The sequence below is a fragment of the Cebus imitator genome, unplaced genomic scaffold (assembly GCF_001604975.1).
Source record: "Cebus imitator isolate Cc_AM_T3 unplaced genomic scaffold, Cebus_imitator-1.0 Scaffold235, whole genome shotgun sequence".
Lineage (NCBI taxonomy): Eukaryota > Metazoa > Chordata > Mammalia > Primates > Cebidae > Cebus > Cebus imitator.
The window spans coordinates 3,241,091-3,259,853 of record NW_016107550.1 but is presented as its reverse complement, the minus strand read 5'-3'; the positions used below and the strand labels follow the sequence as shown (position 1 = coordinate 3,259,853).

The window sequence follows — 18,763 nt, the reverse complement described above, 5'->3', positions numbered from 1 at the left end:
TGCTGTGAGGGTCGGAGCTCAGGAAGGAATGACTCAGCACACGCCTGCGCACAGTAGGTGCTCACATCAGTGACGTCATCATTCCTGATGTCATCACACTCAAGGTCTGGGAAGATACCTGGAGGTATTGATCGGGGTCTCGATGGGCTTTGTCCTGCTGTTCTTCCTCCTCCTCTTCCTCCTCCTCCGACATCGGCGACAGGAGAAACACAGGACCTCGGGCGAGTAGGGAAGGGGGGCACCCATGGGCTGGCCAAGGGTGGGCTCAGGGCACCAGCCAGAGGGAACCAGAACACACAGGGAAGTCAGCTTAGAAAACCTGTTCCAGAGGTGCCTAATGGCAGCACACATTTACTTTTTTTTAATTTTTTGAGATAGAGTCTTGCTCTGTGGCCCAGGCTGGAGTGCAATGACACAATCTCAGCTCACTGCAACCTCCGCCATCTGGGTTCAAGTGATTCTCCTGCCTCAGCTTACCAAGTAACTGGAGTAGCTGGGACTACAGATGCCCACCACTACGCCTGGCTAATTTTTGTATTTTTAGTAGAGACGGGGTTTCGCCATGTTGGCCAGGCTGGTCTTGAACTCCTGACTTGTGATCCGCCTGCCTCAGCCTCCCAAGCTGCTAGGATTACAGGCGTGAGCCACTGTGCCCAGCTAGTCAGCACACATTTACAAACCTCCGTATTCATGGAGTTGTTTTCTATCTCATGAAATATCCGGGACATCCCTGCAGAATTATTTTAAGCTTTCCTGCTTTCCCTCAAGTTGCATGTGTTGGATGGGTGGTTCTAATGTTCCCAGGGCTGAGACTCTGTCCATCTTCACCCAGACCAGAGAGAGGCTGATTTCCAGCATCCTGCAGGGGCTGTGGAGCCAGAGCCCAAGGACAGGGGCCTGCAGAGGAGGTAATTCTGCCCGAAGACCCCAGACTCCCACCCACCCACTGCCCATACCCTGTCCCCCTTACACTCCTGTGTCCTCTCCCAGGTCCAGCCCACCTGCTGATGTCCAGGAAGAAAACCTCTGTGAGAGGAAGAGAGGGGACAAATGGGGGTGCTGGGGAGACAGGAGTCCCAAAATTTCATTAGCAACGGGGAGGGGCTGGGAAGGGCCTGTGGCTCAGTGGAACATGGTCTCCCTCCACACTGTGGGACCTCCCTGGATCTCAGTGGCCCCGTCTGGGAGCTGGGCAGGGGCTGGTGGGGCCGAGAGGTCCCAGGGAACCTTCCCAGCAGACATACCCCTTGCTCTGCCCCAGCAGATGCTGCCATGAAGGACACACAGCCTGAGGACGAGGTGGAGCTGGACACTTGGGTGAGACCCCGCCCCTGTCCCAGGCATCAGAGGCCTCCTGGTGCCGGATCTAACCCAGCAGGACTTCTCTGTCCTCCTTCCCCGGCTCTCGGCATCATCCAGGGTGGACCCTCTGTGTCCAGCATGCTGCCTCCCGCCTGCTGTGACCTCACTCTCTCCTGGTGTCCTGGGACCTCATGGGCCTCCTCCCGGGTCCCCTTCCTGCTCCTCGTTCTCTGGCCGTCTGGTTGTTAGAGGGCTCCCCAGGCCTCGGGAGGATGAGGAATGAACCACCCCGGTGCCCTGGGCTCCCCCTTTATTCATTCACCCAAGGAGTGTTCCCAGGAGCTCACTGTGGATGGGGCTACCCGTGGGAGCTGCAGACACAGCAGGGAGCTGCAGACACAGCAGGGAGCAAAGCCACCCCCACCCTCCTGAGCTCACCTCATGGTGGGAGACAAAATGCAAATAAACGCACAGTGTCCAGGAGTGTGACGTGCTGTAAAGAAAATAAACCAGGGAAAAGGCAGAGAGTGTGGGGCAGTGGGGCCAGTCTCAATGGTAAGGGGAGGGCTCTCTGGTCAGCTGTCATCTGAGAAGCCTGGACGGAGAGGGCCACACCATCCTCTAATGGACGAGCCCCTGCAGGCAGAGGAAACAGCAGTGCAAAGGCCCCGAGGCAGCAGTGAGCTCTTGCGGGAAGGCAGGCATGAGGCTGCAGCCAAGTGGGCAAGGTCAGAGTGAGGAGGAGAGGCCAGAACCGCAGGGAGGGAGCAGCCAGACCCTCTGCGGCCTTCAGAGTGAGGAGGAGAGGCCAGAACCGCAGGGAGGGAGCAGCCAGACCCTCCACAGCCTTAGGGCGTCCCTGAGATTCCATCAGGAAAGGGATGTAAACAGATGACTCTGGGAACACTGGGAAAACTGACTCTAGGGGGTCAGGGGGACTCAAGGACACCCCCCACCACTGTCTCTTTCCAGCAGAGCCCACATGATGAAGACCCCCACGGAGTGACATATGCCAAACACTCCAGACTCAGGCAGCAGTGGCCTCCCTCATTCACCACAGTCTGGGGAATTCCTGGATACAAAGGACAGGCAGGCAGAAGAGGACAGGTAGATGGACAGTCAGGCAGGTCCTTTCCTCTCTCTCACCCCCACCACGTACCCTCCCTCTCACTCTCCCCCACTGCAGGCTGCTGCATCTGAAGCCCCCCAGGATGTGACCTACGCCCAGCTGCACGGCTTGACCCTCAGACGGGAGGCAACTGAGCCTCCTCCCTCCCAGGAAGGGGCCCCTCCAGCTGAGCCCAGCATCTACGCCACTCTGGCCATTCACTAGTCCAGGGGGACCCAGACCCCACACTCAACAGAAGGACACTCAGGGACTCCAGAAGACATGGGAGCTGCCCCCAGTGGATACCAGTGGACCCCAGCCAGCCTGGACCCCTAACACAAATCACCAGGAGGCACTGGGAACTTGTGGGACTCGCCTGACTCAAAGATGGCTAATATCCTCGCATTTTGGAAATAAAGCAACAGACTTCTCAATAATCAGTGAGTCAATAAGAAAAAAAACAGACGTAAAGGCCAGGTGTGGTACTTGGGAGGCTGAGTCGGGAGAATGCCTTGGACACAAGAGGTTAAGGCTGCTGAGGCTGTAGTCAGCCATGACTGTGCCACTGCACTCCAGCTTGTGTGATAGAGCAAGACCTTGTCTCTTAAAAAAAAAAAAAGAGTGAAGGCCGGGCGCGGTGGCTCATGCCTGTAATCCCAGCACTTTGGGAGGCCAAGGCGGGTGGATCACGAGGTCAAGAGATCGAGACCATCCTGGTCAACATGGTGAAACCCCGTCTCTACTAAAAATACAAAAATTCAGCTGGGCATGGTGGCGTGTGCCTGTAATCCCAGCTACTCAGGAGGCTGAGGCAGGAGAATTGCCTGAACCCAGGAGGCGGAGGTTGCGGTGAGTCGAGATCGCGCCATTGCACTCCAGCCTGGGCAACAAGAAAAAAAAAAAAAAAAAAAAAAAAAAAAAAAAAAAAAAAAAAAAAAAAAAAAAAAAAAAAAAAAAAAAAAAAAAGAGTGAATGTTTTTAATGGAATGATAATGTCAATATTCCACATCAAACACAAAATGGGAAAATTAAGAGGCATAACCAGGTGCAGTGGCTCACGCCTATAATCCCAACACTTTGGGAGGGCAAGTGGGGAGGATGGCTTGAGCTCAGGAGTTCCAGCCAGCCTGAGCAGCATCGTGAGACCCCACCTCTACAGAAAATAAAGCTAGTCAGGCATGGTGGCACACACCTGTAGCCCCAGCTACTTGGGAGCCTGAGGTGGGAGGATCACTTGGGCACAGGAGGTCAAGGCTGCAGTGAGCCAAGATCACACCACAGCACTCCAGCCTGGGCAACAGTGAAACCCTGTCTCAAAAAATCAAAAAACTAAAAACCCAGTGAAATTATCTGTTGATTAGTGTTTGCATAATACATTTTTCAACCTTCTGTTTTTTTAATGTGATAAAATATAAATAACAGGCCAGGTGTGGTAGCCCACACCTGTAATCCCAGCACTTTGGGAGGCCAAGGCAGGTGGAACATGAGGTCAGGAGTTCAAGACCAGCCTGCCCAAGATGGTGAAACCCTGTCTCTACTAAAAATACAAAAATTAGCCAGGTGTGGTGGCAGACGTCTATAATCCCAGCTACTCGGGAGGGAGGCAGAGAATTGCTTGAACCTGGGAGACAGAGGTTGCAGTGAGCTGAGATCGCACCACTGCACTCCAGAATCACAGTGTTTGTCTTTTTGTGTCTGGTTTATCTCATTTAGCATAATGTTTTCAATGCTTATCCACATTATTCATTATTTTTAACCCACTTACTTCCTTATATTTAATTTCCTATAGATTGTGTACAAAAAAGGCTTCTTTGTTGTTAATTTTTTAAAATCCAATCTTGTAATCTCTTTTAATTGCTGTATTTAGATCACTTACATTAATGTCATTTAATGACAGGCATATGTTCTGAGAAATCCATCATTAAAAAGTGTTGGCCAGGCTCGGTGGCTCATGCCAGTAATCCCAGTACTTTGAGAGGCAGAGACAGGCAGATCACTAGAGGTCAGGAGTTCAAGACCAGCCTGGCCAACATGGTGAAACCCTGTCTCTACTAAAACCCTGTCTCTACTAAAAATACAAAAATTAGCTGGGCATCATGGCATATGCCTGTAATCCTGGCTACTCAGGAAGCTGAGGCAGGATTGAACCCGGGAGGTGGAGGTTGTATTGAGCGGAGATCATGCCATTGCACTCCAGTCTAGGCAATAAGAGCGAAAACTACATCTCAAAAAAAAAAAAAAAAAAAAAAAAATTCACCATTGTGTGAACATCATAGTGCAAGCGTACTTACACAAACCTACAGGATATAACCTACTCCGTGCGTTGGCTACATCATCACACACGCGACGTGTAGCTGACTGCAAGATCCTTATGTGGCACATGACTGTATTCAGGCTTGCCTTTTTGTTTGCTTCTCTCCTCTGCTGTTTGCTGATTCCCCTTTCCTGCCTGCTCTTGTTTTTTTTAGAAATGTTTTTAGTTTTGTTAAAAACATGATTCCTGGACTTTTTTCTATTTAATACTTTTGGACCATGGTGGACCACCAAGTAACTGAAACCACAAAAAGAAAATTACAGATCAAGGGGGACTACTGTATTAGCGATTTTAAAAATACATTTAAAGCCGGGCGCGGTGGCTCAAGCCTGTAATCCCAGCACTTTGGGAGGCCGAGGCGGGTGGATCACGAGGTCAAGAGATCGAGACCATCCTGGTCAACATGGTGAAACCCCGTCTCTACTAAAACTACAAAAAATTAGCTGGGCATGGTGGCGCGTGCCTGTAATCCCAGCGACTCAGGAGGCTGGGGCAGGAGAATTGCCTGAACCCGGGAGGCGGAGGTTGCGGTGAGCCGAGATCGCGCCATTGCACTCCAGCCTGGGTAACAAGAGCGAAACTCCGTCTCAAAAAAAAAAAAAAAAAAAAAAAAAATACATTTAAAATTTTTTTGTAGAGGTGTGGTCTCGCTATGTTGCCCAAGCTGCCCTCGAACTCCTGGGCTCAAGAGCCTCCCATCTCAGCCTCCCAAAGTGTTGGCATTGCAGGCATGAGCCACTGTGCCCAGCTTAAGAGTTTTTAATTGACAAATAATAATTGTACATGTTTATGGAGTACAGAATATTTTATCTTATCTACTTGTGTGTGGTTTTTGTTGTTTGAGACAGTTTCACTCTTGTTGTCCAGACTGGAGTGCAGTGGTATGATTTCAGCTCCCTGCAACCTCCGCCTCCCAGGTTCAAGTGATTCTCCTTCCTCAGCCTCCCAGGTAGCTGGGATTACAGGCATGTGCCACCATGCCTGGCTAAATTTTTTTTGTACTTTTAGTGGAGAAAGGGTTTCACCATGAAGGCCAGACTGGTCTCGAACTCCTGACCTCAGGTAATCCACCTGCCTCAGCCTCCCCAAGTGCGGGGATTAAAGGTGTAAGCCACCGTGCCCAGCCCATCTACCAGTGTTTTAACTTTTTGTACACATGTGGCTGCTTTAGATATTATAATATGCAGGCCTAACTCTATGCAATTTTACCTCTAAAAATGAACTGCTGGAATCTTAGGAACACAGAAGTTCCTCTATCCCCTCCCCTTTAAGTTACAGTTATGATATGTATTACATCTACATTACACATTGAAACCCCACCCGACAAAACCAGAAAGTCTATTCCAACAGCCATGTATATGTTAAAGAATTAAGAAAAGGAAAATATTTATTTACTGTGATACATAGCATTTTTTTATCTTCCTTTATTTTTGAATTGTGATGTTTCCTTCTGGAATACTATCATATTTTTCATCCCAAAGAACTTCCTTTAACAATTCTTTTACATTATGTCTGTTGGAAACAAATTTTCTTAGTTTTCTTTCCCCCTAAATATGACTTTATTTGACTGGGCATGGTGGCTCACACCTGTAATCCCAGCACTTTGGGAGGCCGAGGCAGGAAGGTCACCTGAGGTCAGAAGTTTGAGACCAGCCTGACCAACATGGTAAAACCTGGTATCCACTAAAAATACAAAAATTAGCCAGGCGTGGTGGTGCACGCCTGTAGTCCCAGCTACTCAGGACGCTGAGGCAGGAGAATCGCTTGAACCCAGGAGATGGAGGTTGCAGTGAGCCTAGATTGCGCCATTGCACTCCAGCCTGAGACACAGTGAAACCCCGTCTCAAAAACAAAAAGAATCCTGATCAGCATGTCACCTGGCAACTGGGTCCACACTTCACTAATGCAGGCTCCATGGGTCCAGCAGGAATCCTACGGGCCTCACCCACCACTCCCCTCCTCCCAGCAGCAAGCCTGGATGTGGTAACCGCTCAATAAACTTCGCCTGATCGTGAGGCTGATGAGAGAAAAGATGCAGAGATCGGGACAGGGAAGGCACCTGCCTCTAGAATTAGAACCGTGACTGGGCTGTGTCCTAAGGCCCTGCCCTCTCTGGCCTCTGTGCTAGAACAGGGGTCACCCTGGATTTGGGTTTGGCAAGGTGGAGGCAGGCAGAACATGGGGGAGTCAAACGTGACTCAGATGTGGTCTGAAAGGCCCCCAGAGCCTGCTCTCCCCTCAGCCCCATCCTTCAGGGGGAGCAGAGCAAGGCCCTGGGGGAGGGGCTGTTCCCCTCCAGGCTCTGTGGGCTCAGTGGTCTAATTCATCTGCACTGCCGGGGACCATGACAGGCAGGGCCACAAGCACCACCTCATTGCCCATCTCCCTGCTGTGTGTTCAGGGAAGCCTCAGGTGGACATGGGGTGGTTGGTGCCACGAACCTCTTGGGCCAGAACCACAAGCAGAAGACATGGAGTTGAGACCCTGAGAACTCCCCCCACAGAGTGTGGGCCACAGAATGTATCCCCTTAACACCAATCACCTCCTCTCAGGGGCACACAGGCAGCCCACAGCCCTCCCTCAGCACAGCCAGGCTCGCTGGAACTCACTGGAGACAGCCTGAGCCCCCAGCGTCACTGAGGCCAGATCTGACAGCTCTGCGTTGATGAGGACCAGGGGCTCCGAACCCCCCAGTGCCTATGTGGGCAGCACATTCCCGACTTCCTCCTGGGCCCTGTGAGCCACACCCAGGGGGCCAGCACAGATGCTGAGGTGGACACATCTCCTGCCCTAGGTCGGCCCCTGCCACCCCCACCCAATATCCTGGCTGCAGGTGAGAAGCCCCTGCCCAGTCCCCATCCTGTTACCTGCTCAGGCCCCTGGGTTCAGGGTCATCCCTGGTGTTGAGGGACGAGGGAGGGAATGAGATGGGGCAGTGGTCTAAGGAGCTCACCAGGAAAGGGAGACCCAGCAGGCCAGGCACTGTGGCTCACACCTGTAATCCTCCCACTCACTGCCTCTATAGGAAGAGCCCTGAAGATGAAGACCCCAGGGAGCGCATCCTTTCCTTCCCAAGCCCATAGGCTTCTCCACAGCAGAACTGCATCCTTCCCCTCCCCCTCCCTTCCCTCCAGGCTGCTGCATCTGGAACTCCACAGGACGTGAGCTGCACCCAGATGAGCCACCAGCTCTCAGACCAGAGGCAACTGCACTCTCTTCCTCCTGGGGAGCCCAGTGAGTCCGCTGCTCTGGCCATCCGCCAGGCAAGACCCAGACCCCACGCTCCAGAGACCAGTGACCCCAGAAGGTGCAGCAGCTGGCCCCATGAACGTCCAACAAGACCACCATCATTCCCCAAGCGGCAACTCGGAGAGAAGGGCTGACTACCTAGCTCAAGCAAGCTGCAATGGACTTAGACTTCTCCGCAGGGTTTACAGAACTCAGCTGCGTTCCAGAGCTGTCCCTGTATAGAAGCTGCCCTGACCTTCAAAGACTGAAGGCCTCCAGACAAGGACCCCATCCACTAGGGCCTGAGAGGGTTGCACAATTTCAAGTTTCTCACTTCCTCAGAAACCAAACCCATCCCGACACAGCTCATCAACAAGGCAGAGAAAACGGAAGCCTAACCTCCTGACCATGAGCCCACAGAAACACCACACGTGGGTAGGAGGAAGAGTTCCTCAACGACCCTCCCCACACTAACCCACTTCCCCTGCAAGTGAAGACAAAGCTGGGAACTTGCCCAGCATCACCCACATCACGAGCTCCGACACGAGCCCGCAGTTCTGTGAAGCGCCGCCCAGCCAAACAACCACTAACACAGTCTACCTTCTCCAGCAGCCAGGCCGGCCTCAGCTCCCATTCCACTTCTCTCCTGGGGTCAGGGTCAAAGGGCCGACAGCCAGGGCAGGCCCCACCTCCACTTGCTGCCTCCCCTGCCTGGAAATGACTCCCTTCTACACTATATGCAAATGCTGGCTTACTTGGAATTTCCTTCTGGTGCTGTTTTTCCCAAAATACTGTCTCTCATACTGTACTGAGGCCAGGGCCCACCATCTGGTAGGCATTCCCGGGCATCTCAACACCCAGAAGTGAGTGAGCTGCCCCCTGAGCTTCCTAGGGAAGGCAGCAAGGTCAGAGCGGGTTAAGAGTCAAGGAGGAGACACAAACACACCAATTATATAAAGCGCTAATCCTGTTTATTCAGCAGGAAAACTCGGCAATTCACGAACCCAATGGGGGACAGGTGGGCTTAATCCTCCTCCTCATCATCCCCAGCTCCAGCACCGCCCTGACCCTTCTTGGCATTCTTCCTCTTCACGCGGCCCGGGCGGCCACCCCCGTAGGGAGAGCGGAGGGAGAAGTCGATGTGCTTCTGGGAATCCAAGCGGACAATGAAGGACGGGATGTTCACCACCTGCTTTCGGACCCTGGAAGAGGGGACAGGAGTTAAGTGGACTGGGGAGAAACGGAGCAAGCCCAGCGGAGGTGCCTCTCCTCTCCACTCGGCCCGTGAGGCAGCCACGCTGCTGCTAGGGCTGCAGACATCCAGGCACTGCCGGAAGGCCGCTCCTGATCCTGTGGGCCTCATGTGAGTCCAGGGTCTTAGGGCATCACCTTCACCCCCAAAAATGCTTTAGATGAGTTTCTCAACCACATTTAGTAGGAGAAATTCCAAAGTATCCCACATAAGATCACAAAGCAAATGAGGTGGCCATTAAACATCCAGAGTGTGAAACACTCAACCCCACACGTGGCACTGAGCTTTACCATGCACAGCGGCAATGCCCACCATAACACAGCAACCCGAGGCTATGTCCACAATTAAGGCATCACACAGAAGGCTCTGCCCACGGCTCACAGAGTTAGTGAAGGGCTGAGGTGGAGATTCTAAATGTAAACATCTTGGCCTCTTCCTGCACAGCTCCTCCCTCTCAATGGTGCCACGTTACAGAAAGGGCACCCCGAGTACCCAGAATGCAATCACGGAATAGGGTCTGGAACTGACTTAAGAGGCGAGCCCAGGAGACAGCTGAACCCACCACCCACGCGAGGAGGCTGGTTCTCTCCCTCCACTGGGGAGGCCAAGAGCTGTTACCTGTCCAGCTGCCCACATGCCTGGCAGAGGCCTTCACAAGGTGTACGGCTAGAGCCGCAGTGACCCTTGCGCTGGGCTTTTGGGACGTGAGCTGTATGCTGTGTGCAAGGGTGAATCTGTACCCTCAGGGTGAGCTCACACCCATCACCTCCGAGGGCTGCAGGAGATAGGGACAGCAGGCTTAGTGAGGGCAACCATCAGAGGGCAGCATGGAGGAAGATCCCGACGCCGACAAGAGGTGGTACCTGATATGGCGCTGGCGGATCAGCACGCGAGCGTGGTGGATGGACTTGGCCAAGCCCAGCTTGAAGACCTGGGTCTGCAGGCGTCTCTCTAAGAAATCCTCAATCTTCAGGCCCAGGATGTAATCCAGCTTCATCTTGCCCTCATCCAGCACCCCAATACGGACCAGCCGCCGCAGCAGAGCATTGCCTGGGAAGAGTGGAAGGAAGCACTGATTCAGCTTCTGGGGTTCAAATCCTGGCTCCTCCTCTTAGGCTCCATTCGTGGTGGTGAGGCACAGCCGCATTAGCAAGCAGGGGTAAGTCTGATAAGACTCAATGCACCAGTCACTGTGACCCAGGTCATCGTCAAAACCATGCTTGTAATCCCAGCACTTTGAGGTCAGTAGTAGGCAACATGGCTAAACCCCATGTCTACTAAAAAGACAAATCATTAGCCAGGCTGTTGGCGCATGCCTGTAATCCCAGCTATTCAGGAGGCTGAGGCAGGAAAATCGCTTTAACCTGCAGGCAGAGGTTGCTGTGACTTGAGATGGAGCCACTGCACTCCAGCCTGGGTGACAGAGTGAAACCCTATCTCACACACACACAACCAGGCTATGGCTATCATCCATAGTAACCTGGCAGGAGACAGGAGGGCAAATGCACCTGAGAATAACATCCTTTGCTCCACATTCTTAGCAAGACTAAATAAGATTTCCTTACAAGGACTCAGTCTGCAAAAGACCAAGTGCAGCTGCGATTAAGCTCCCACTACCCTAACAAAGCAGTGGTTAGTTAAGAGTTCATATGCTGGGAATACAGGCACCCACCACCACATCCAGCTAATTTTTGTATTTTTAGTAGAGATGAGGTTTCACCATGTTGGCCAGGCTGGTCTTGAACTCTTAACCTCAGGTGATTCTCTCACCCGGCGTCCGTTGGTTATTAACTGGCAGCCAAACCTTAACAGCTATTCAATCTAACAGATGAGACTCAGAATCTTGCTAGTCATACATCTTAGCGGGAAATACTGGACCTGAATCAAGGCACGACTACACCAAAGAGCAAACATCAAAGCTGGCTAAGCTTCCTGTCCCTGGCTAGGCTAGATGGCTTCACTTACTAGAAAGTGTACCTAACTGAAGAGCTGTCTACCCCTTGGGATCTTTCACTTCTGCCTTGGAAAACCACAAATAACCCTCAGACACCTGCACCGCTTTCTCACATGACTAAGTTTCACTGCTCTTAGGCTCTGTATTAACAAAGTCCTCCCTAAAACCAGAACCAGCTATATAGCCCACTCATCACAGGACACTGGGATAAACTCCCATCCAATTATCAGCAACCTTGGTGGTGGCAACTCCAGCACTTTTATGAAATTGTCAAAGGGGCCTACAATCTAAGAAAAAGAATGAAAGGGTCTGGTGCAGTGGCTTACACCTGTAATCCCAGCACTTTGCAAGGCTGAGGCAGAAAGATCACTTGAGGCCAGGAGTTGGAAACCATCCTATCCTGGGCAACATTGCAAGATCCTGTCCCTTTTTTTTTTTTTTATAAAAAAAAAAAAAAAAAAAAAAGAAAGAAAAGTAAGCTTGTACCATCTGCAGGCCTGGGGCACTGTGATAATCTGTGGCTAAGCATGCTGCAGGGCTTTCTTGATGTCCAATATGGACGACCACTCTCACGCCTAACAGTCAGGGCTCAGGTGTAGACTCTGCTTTTCATCCTAAATCATGACTACCCAAGCTCAGGCAAATGCAGTGTCTCAGGATATACTAATGTCAATCTTGGTCGTGCCAATCTGCTGTAGATAGCACTCCAGCAACACCGCATCTCACAGCAGAAACTCGAGATCTTAAAACAAATGGTTAAGGTGACAAATTTTCATGTTAATGTCTATTTCACCACAATTAGTAAAGTAAGCCAAAGTCTATATGATCTGCATACCCTCCCAAAGTCATAACCTGAAATGCTGTTCCCTGAGACATTTAACAGATTCTCTCCTGTTCAGGCCTTTGCTAAATGCTACCTGAATGTCCTTCATCAGCTTAATAAAGCAAGCATCAGTCTGGCCAACATGGGGAAACCCAGTCTCTACTAAAAATACAAAATTAGCTCTGCATGGTGGCGCATGACTGTGATCCCAGCTACTTGAGACGCTGAGGCAGTAGTATTGCTTGAACTCGGGAGGCGCAGGTTGCAGTGCGCCGAGATCCTGCCATTGCACTCCAACCTGGGCAACAGAGTGAGACTGTCTCAAAAATAAGTTTTAAAAAAATAAGCAAGCAAATGTGAACTCTTACCACCATCACTCATTCCAAAAATTCGACTTCACAGTCTACTCTCACCACTAGCAAAGAGGCCACATGATCAGAATTGTTTTTGCGACATCCTATAAAGATATAGGCAGATGCCCAAGTGTGCCAGGCCTCTCTTTAGCTCTGGTCGTTACTAAACTGAAGGTCCAGGAACTGGGTAACAAAAGCCACACAGCTAAGAAACAGGGCAAAGACTGATCCAGCTCCACTTTTCCTACTCCCCAAGTCCCATTTAAACACCACGTTAAGCTGGGCGCAGTGGCTCACGCCTGTAATCCTAGCACTTTGGGAGGCCGAGGTGTGTGGATCGCCTGAGGTCAGGCGTTCAAGACCAGCCTGGCCATCATGGTGAAACCCCATCTTTAAAAAAATAAATAAAAACAAAAAAAAACGTCACCAAGTTAAAAGCCTGTCTCTGTTTGTCCAATGACACAACTCCCATCATTGGAACAGAGGAACTAGAAGGGACAATGAACCTCACAAGCCCTGCGGTCCATCTCTCTGCTGTGGGCTCCCATACGCACCTTCGAAAAGACGCCGTGGATCCTTCTCGTCAAGTGTCAGCAGCTCTCGGGCAGCCTTGCGGATCTTGGCCAGGGTAAATTTGACCCTCCAGACCTCACGTTTGTTCCGGAGCCCATACTCGCCTGCATATGGTGGGGAGAACCGGATGGACAAGTTTAGTATCGGAGATTAGTGCAAAAACTAGGCTGGCAATTTTGGATACACAAAAGCTTTCTAAACCACGAACAGTGCCAAATTTAGAGGGCAGACTAGATTGGGCACGTGGGCACCGTCATCCACGTGCTAACCGCCTCTCGGAAGGCTTGGTCACTCACCGATCAGCTTCAGCTCTTGGTCCAGACGAGATTTCTCGAAGGGTCTCCGCGGAGTCACATAAGTTTTGCGACAAACCCAGCTCCGGGCCACTGGCATGCTGGCTCCGCTTACCCGTCTGCGCCTGCGCGGAAAGAAAGTTGGAAAATGAAGGCTCTAGATGGCGCCAGCGCAGTTTCACGACTGTGCCAAAACCTCTCGGCGCCCAGATTGGATCTCGCGAGAATCACCTCAAAAGCTTTCATAATCAGTATCCGCCCCAACAACCGTGCCGCTTTTCCATTCAGCCACACTGCTCTGATCCCTAATGTCTTTAGCTTGCTCATGGAAGCTCGAAAGGCCCGCGCGAACATCCAACCCAAACCCTAGCCAGAAAGCACATCACGACACCTCACCTAACTACAGGACCCGGTCACTGGGAAAGAGACGCGCACGCGACACAGCTGCGCTCTTATAGTAACGCCGGCGCCTCGTGACCTTATCACGCACAACGCACGTCTGAGCCAATCAGAGGAGGCGTTGGCTGGCGGAGAAGCAGTCGAGATGTGAGTCTGGGCTAGAGCGGCGTGCCAAACTGGGACGACTAGCTTTCTTCCGGCTAAGGAGTGGAAACTTGAGCAGTGGGGAGAACCTTCGTTCTCCACCTCTGGTCTGTGGTTTTCTCTCTTTCTTTTTGAGACAGGGTCCCGCTCTGTCGCCCAAGCTGGAGTGCAGTCGCATGATCTCTGCTCACTGCAGCCCCGACCAACCTCTCGGGCTCGAGCGGTTGGCTCCTCACCTCCTCCGGAGTAGATGGGATTAAAGGTACACGCCACCACGCGCGGGTAACTTTTTTTTCCCCGTACAGTCGGCGTCTTGCTACGTTGCCCAGGCTGGTCTCGAACTCCTGGCCTCGAGAGGTCCTTCCGCCTTGGCCCCCCAAAGTGCTGAGATGACAGGCGTGTGCCACCGCGCCCAGCCGAGACTATTTCTATCGCTAACAATAATGTGGCATTCTGGAACGCTGTGTGGCACATACTAAGAATTTTAAATGTATTTACTCAATCCTCACTATATACTTGTGTTACGGAGCACTCTCAGAGAAGATGCCCCGCCCCTCCCACCAAACGGTACTATTATCAAATTCTCGCTTAAGAAATATTAATAGTAGTATCAGTAATTTATTTTTATTTATTTTTGAGATGGAGTTTCTCTCTTGTCACCCAGGTTGGAGTACAGCGGCGCGAGATCTCGGCTCACTGCAACCTCCGACTCCCTGGTTCAATCGATTTTCATGCCTCAGCCTCACGAGTAACTAGGACTGTGGGCGCCCACCACCATGCCAGGCTAATTTTTGTATTTTTAGTAGAAACGGGGTTTCGAACTCCTGGTCTCAAACTCCAGACCTCAAGTGATCCACCCGCCTCAGCCTCCCAAAGGGCAGGGATTACAGGCGTGAGTGATCACGCCCCGCCTGGAGTTCTCTTTTCATATATAGTCTGGTTATTGTCTTTGTATACCCGTCTCTCCACACTGGATGCGATGGTCTGTCTCCACTGTGTTCTTCAGTTCTGTACGCCGCTGCCTCGGCAGGCAGGCAGTATCTCCTCAGGAAGCGGTCCCACCCACCCCTTTCTCTTCCACGGCATCCACACCATCTCGATGTCTGGATTCAAATGTCACATCATCACTTGCTAGCTGCAGTGACTTCGACAAGTTTCCCAATCACTCTGTGCCTCAGTGTCCTCCGCTGTGAAACGGGGAATGACAGTGGTGCCTCCCTCATAAGCTTGCTTGTGAGGACTGAGTCTAAAGTGCTTAGGGGAGTGTCTGGCACAAAGAAAGCGCCCTTTGTTAGCTCCCATCGCCATTATTATCATCTGCATTGTACTTCCATATCTTAAAAACCACCTTGTTCTGTTTTATGCTTTTTTTTTAAAGGCAGGGTTTCACCATGTTCAGGCTCGTCTCGAATTCCTAGGCTCAAGTGATCCGCTTGCCTCAGCCTCCCCAAGTGCTGGGATTACAGGTGTGAGATTACACTTGGATTACACTGCGACCGGCCAAATTTTATGCATTTTTGTATCTTGAACACACTTACATTTTTCATCAGGAAGGGGAAAACACAGAAGGAAAAAAACTCTTCCATAAGTTTTCACTCCCTTCAGGATGGAGTCCAATCGCCACAAATTCCAGGTGCCTCATGACTAGAGATGGTTTTGTAATGGTGGTTAAGCCTGTAGGTTCTCAAGTCAAAAAACATGTTTGAACCTCAGCTGTCACTGACCAGCTCTTGATCTTAGGCAAATTAGCCTCTTCAAGAATGCTAAATGGGAGCAAGTAACAGGACTTTCCTCATAGGGTTTGATGATTTAAGAGTAAAAAAAAAAAAAAAGAGAACCAGACCAGAGCCCTGTATACTGAAGGTGCTTCATCCAGCTGACTCCTGTCCAATGAGGGGGCTGGGGACACTGGTCTCCAGCTCAGCTGAAAACCTCTATATGGGCCGGGCAAGGTGGCTCACACCTGTAATCTCAGCACTCTGTAGGAGGCCGAGGCACGCAGATCAAATGAGGTCAGGAGTTCCAGAACAGCCTGGCCAACACGGTAAGACCCCGTCTCTACTAAAAATACAAAAATTAGCCACGCATGGAGGCAGGCACCGGTAATCCCAGCTACTCAGGAGGCTGAGACAGGAGAATCTATTGAAACCACGAGGCAGAAGGTGCGGTGAGCCAAGATCATGCCACTGCACTCCAGCCTGGTTGACAGCAAGACTGGCTCAACAACGACAAAAAAGAAAATCTGCGTGTAACTTCTGACTTCCCCAAAACTTAACTACTGGGCCAGGAATGGTGGCTCACACCTGAAATCCCAGCACTTTGGGAAGCTGAGGTGGGCAGATCACTTAGAGACCAGCCTGGGCAACATGGCGAAACTGCGTCTCTACAGAAAACAGAAAAATTAGCTGGATGTGGTGGCATGAGCCCATAGTTCCAGCTACTTGGGAGGGTGAAGTGGGAGGACTGCTTGAGCCAAGGAGGTTGAGGCTGCAGTGAACCAAGATTATGCCACTGCACCCCAGCCCGGGTGGCAGAGCGAGACACTGTCTCAGAGCGAAAAAAACTACTCAGTGTCTGGAAGCCTTGCCAATAACATAGTCAATTAACACATATTTTGTACATTATATGTATTATATACTCTATTCTTATGATGAATTAAGCTAAAGAAAAGAAAATATTAAGAAAACTTTGAGAAAATAGATGAATCCATTTACTATTCATTAAGTGGAAGTGGATCATCATAAAGGTCTTCATCCTTGTCTTCATGCTGAGTAGGCGGAGGAGGAGGAGGGAGGGAGGGGTTGGTCTTGCTGTCTCAGGGTGGCAGAGGTGGAGGAGGTAAAAGGCAAAGCAGGAGAGGTAGGCATGCTGCGTGACCTTTACTTCTTTAAATCTGCAGTAAGTGGAGCTGAGCAGTTCAGACTCTTGTTGCTCAAGGGTCAGCTGATGAGACTGGGCCTCACCCTGATCCTCTTCAGAAGCATGGTCCAATCACATGGCACGGGCCTCTCTTCCACAAACCCCCTCATGCTTCCTCCCTTTCACTCAGCCTGGAGCCCTCTGGCCCTTCTGCTCTGAAAGGCACACAGGTAATATAAAAGGAACCCTTGGTTTCCATCATGGGTTGCCAGGGACCAGCTGGGCATGCTTGGGAAGCTGAATTCCTTTTTTTTTTTGTACAAGAGTAATAAAATCTAATTATGCCCCATCTGTAGGACGCAAAAGCATGTAGCTGTTTGCAAAAATGAGGCAAGCCTAGGCATATCAAAAAAGCAAGCTGCTGTGTATAGTATGCTACAATTTGCATTAATAAAAATAATTATGTATATTAAAAATATGCTTAGAAAGTAGTGTATTAGGAGAAATTATAATTTCCAAGTTGTCTCAGCCGGCCTTGATTTAAAAATGATAGTTTAAATCACTCATGGCCAGGCACAGTGGTTCACACCTGTAATCCCAGCACTTTAAGTCAGGAGATCGAGACCATACTGACCAACATTGTGAAACCCCATCTCTACTAAGATACAAAAAATTCGCTGAGCATCGTCGTGTGCACCTATAGTCCCATATACTTGGGAGGCTGAGACAGGGAAATCACTTGAACCTGGGAGGCGGAGTGAGCTGAGATCTTGCCACTGCACTCCAGCCTGGCGACAGAGAAAGACTCAGTCTCCAAAAAAAAAAAAAAAAAACAACCAACTCATTCATTTAGCAATAATATACTGACCACTTACTATGTGCTAGGAACTGTTCTTGGTCGTGGGGCTACTGCGTGAACAAGGGAAAATACAACAAAAACAAAAACCTTTCCTTAACTGGAAACGAATGCCAATCAACTTGTGAATGGATAAACAAAATGTGGTTGTGTCCACACAATGGAAGTTTCATCAGTAAAAAGGAACAAAGCTGGCCGGACGCGGTGGCTCAAGCCTGTAATCCCAGCACTTTGGGAGGCCAAGATGGACAGATGGCCTGAGCTCAGGAGTTTAAACCTGGGCAACAGGGTGAAACCCCATCTCTACTAAAATACAAAAAACTAGCCTGGCATGCAAGCGGGCACCTGTAATCCCAGGTACTTGGGAGGCTGAGGTGGGAGAATCGCTTGAATCTGGGAGGCAGAGGCTGCAGTGAGCTGAGACTGTGCTACTGCACTCCAGCCTGGGCAACAGAGCAAGACTCTATCTCAAAATAAATTAAAAAAAAAAAAAAAGATTGCTTATACTCATTAATGGAGATAGTAAAAAAATTAGGAAGAGGATGCTTGAAGTATGAAAATGCTGAAGTCTTACTTTAAAAAAAAAAAAAAAAAGGATGCATGTGGTCAGTTCATGAGGAATCTGCAAAGCGAGGCCTTTGGCTTTCACTCTGAGATGGAAAACTGCGAGTTTTAGACAAAAGCTGTGAAGTGGTCTGACTTATCTTTTAATACGATGATTCTGCCTGCTCTGTTGCAAACAGACAACAGGGGCAAGCATAAAAGGCAGGGGATGAGCTAGGAAGCTATCAAGATCAAATGAGCAACGGTTTGGTTTTTCTAAGATGCTGCCAGTGAAGGTGGAGGGCAGGAGCCAAACTTTGAACATGGTACCTACAGAATTTGTTGTGTGTGTGTGTGTGTGTGTGTTTCATTTAGAATTTTTATGTTACATTTATTGAAATAATTCTTTTAGACTTTAGATGTATAATTTGTTATATATCACTCTTATGCATGCATGCAATAAAAATAAATATATAAGCAAATTAATTGGTAAAAGTATTTCTAAAACTCCTTTATATTCAAAGTCCCATTCTTATTTTTATTGTTATATTTTTTTAATTTAAATTTTTTAAAAAATAGAGATGACTGGCTGGGCGCGGTGGCTCAAGCCTGTAATCCCAGCACTTTGGGAGGCCGAGGCGGGTGGATCACGAGGTCATGAGATCGAGACCATCCTGGTCAACATGGTGAAACCCCGTCTCTACCAAAAATACAAAAAATTACCTGGGCATGGTGGTGCGTGCCTGTAATTCCAGCTACTCA

The 18,763-nt window shown here is 50.1% G+C and overlaps 2 protein-coding genes across 3 annotated transcripts in view; one reads left to right on the top strand and one right to left on the bottom strand.

Moving 5' to 3' along the window:
• Nucleotides 1-2,871, top strand: part of LOC108282135 (leukocyte immunoglobulin-like receptor subfamily B member 1) — a 59,402-nt gene extending 56,531 nt beyond the window's left edge. Inside the window, exons 8-12 of the mRNA XM_017497938.2 lie at nucleotides 105-221; nucleotides 833-908; nucleotides 991-1,028; nucleotides 1,265-1,317; nucleotides 2,489-2,871. Of these exons, the coding sequence (XP_017353427.2) occupies nucleotides 105-221; nucleotides 833-908; nucleotides 991-1,028; nucleotides 1,265-1,317; nucleotides 2,489-2,635 (431 nt within the window). The 3' untranslated portion in view covers nucleotides 2,636-2,871. The remainder of the gene's footprint in view (nucleotides 1-104; nucleotides 222-832; nucleotides 909-990; nucleotides 1,029-1,264; nucleotides 1,318-2,488) is intronic.
• Nucleotides 2,872-8,901: 6,030 nt separating this feature from the next.
• RPS9 (ribosomal protein S9) lies at nucleotides 8,902-13,377 on the bottom strand. 2 transcript variants are annotated; one of them, XM_017497950.2, is made up of 4 exons: nucleotides 13,204-13,377; nucleotides 12,889-13,011; nucleotides 10,068-10,254; nucleotides 8,902-9,154 (listed from the first exon to the last, which is right to left on the bottom strand). In XM_017497950.2, exons 1-4 carry the CDS (start codon nucleotides 13,298-13,300, stop codon nucleotides 8,977-8,979), a joined length of 585 nt encoding a protein of 194 aa, XP_017353439.1. In that variant the 5' UTR covers nucleotides 13,301-13,377; the 3' UTR covers nucleotides 8,902-8,976. The 2 variants fall into 2 exon arrangements, 1 of the variants encoding a protein (XP_017353439.1); XR_001816281.2 differs by having other exon boundaries at nucleotides 8,907-9,154; nucleotides 9,823-10,254.
• Nucleotides 13,378-18,763: the final 5,386 nt, after the last annotated feature.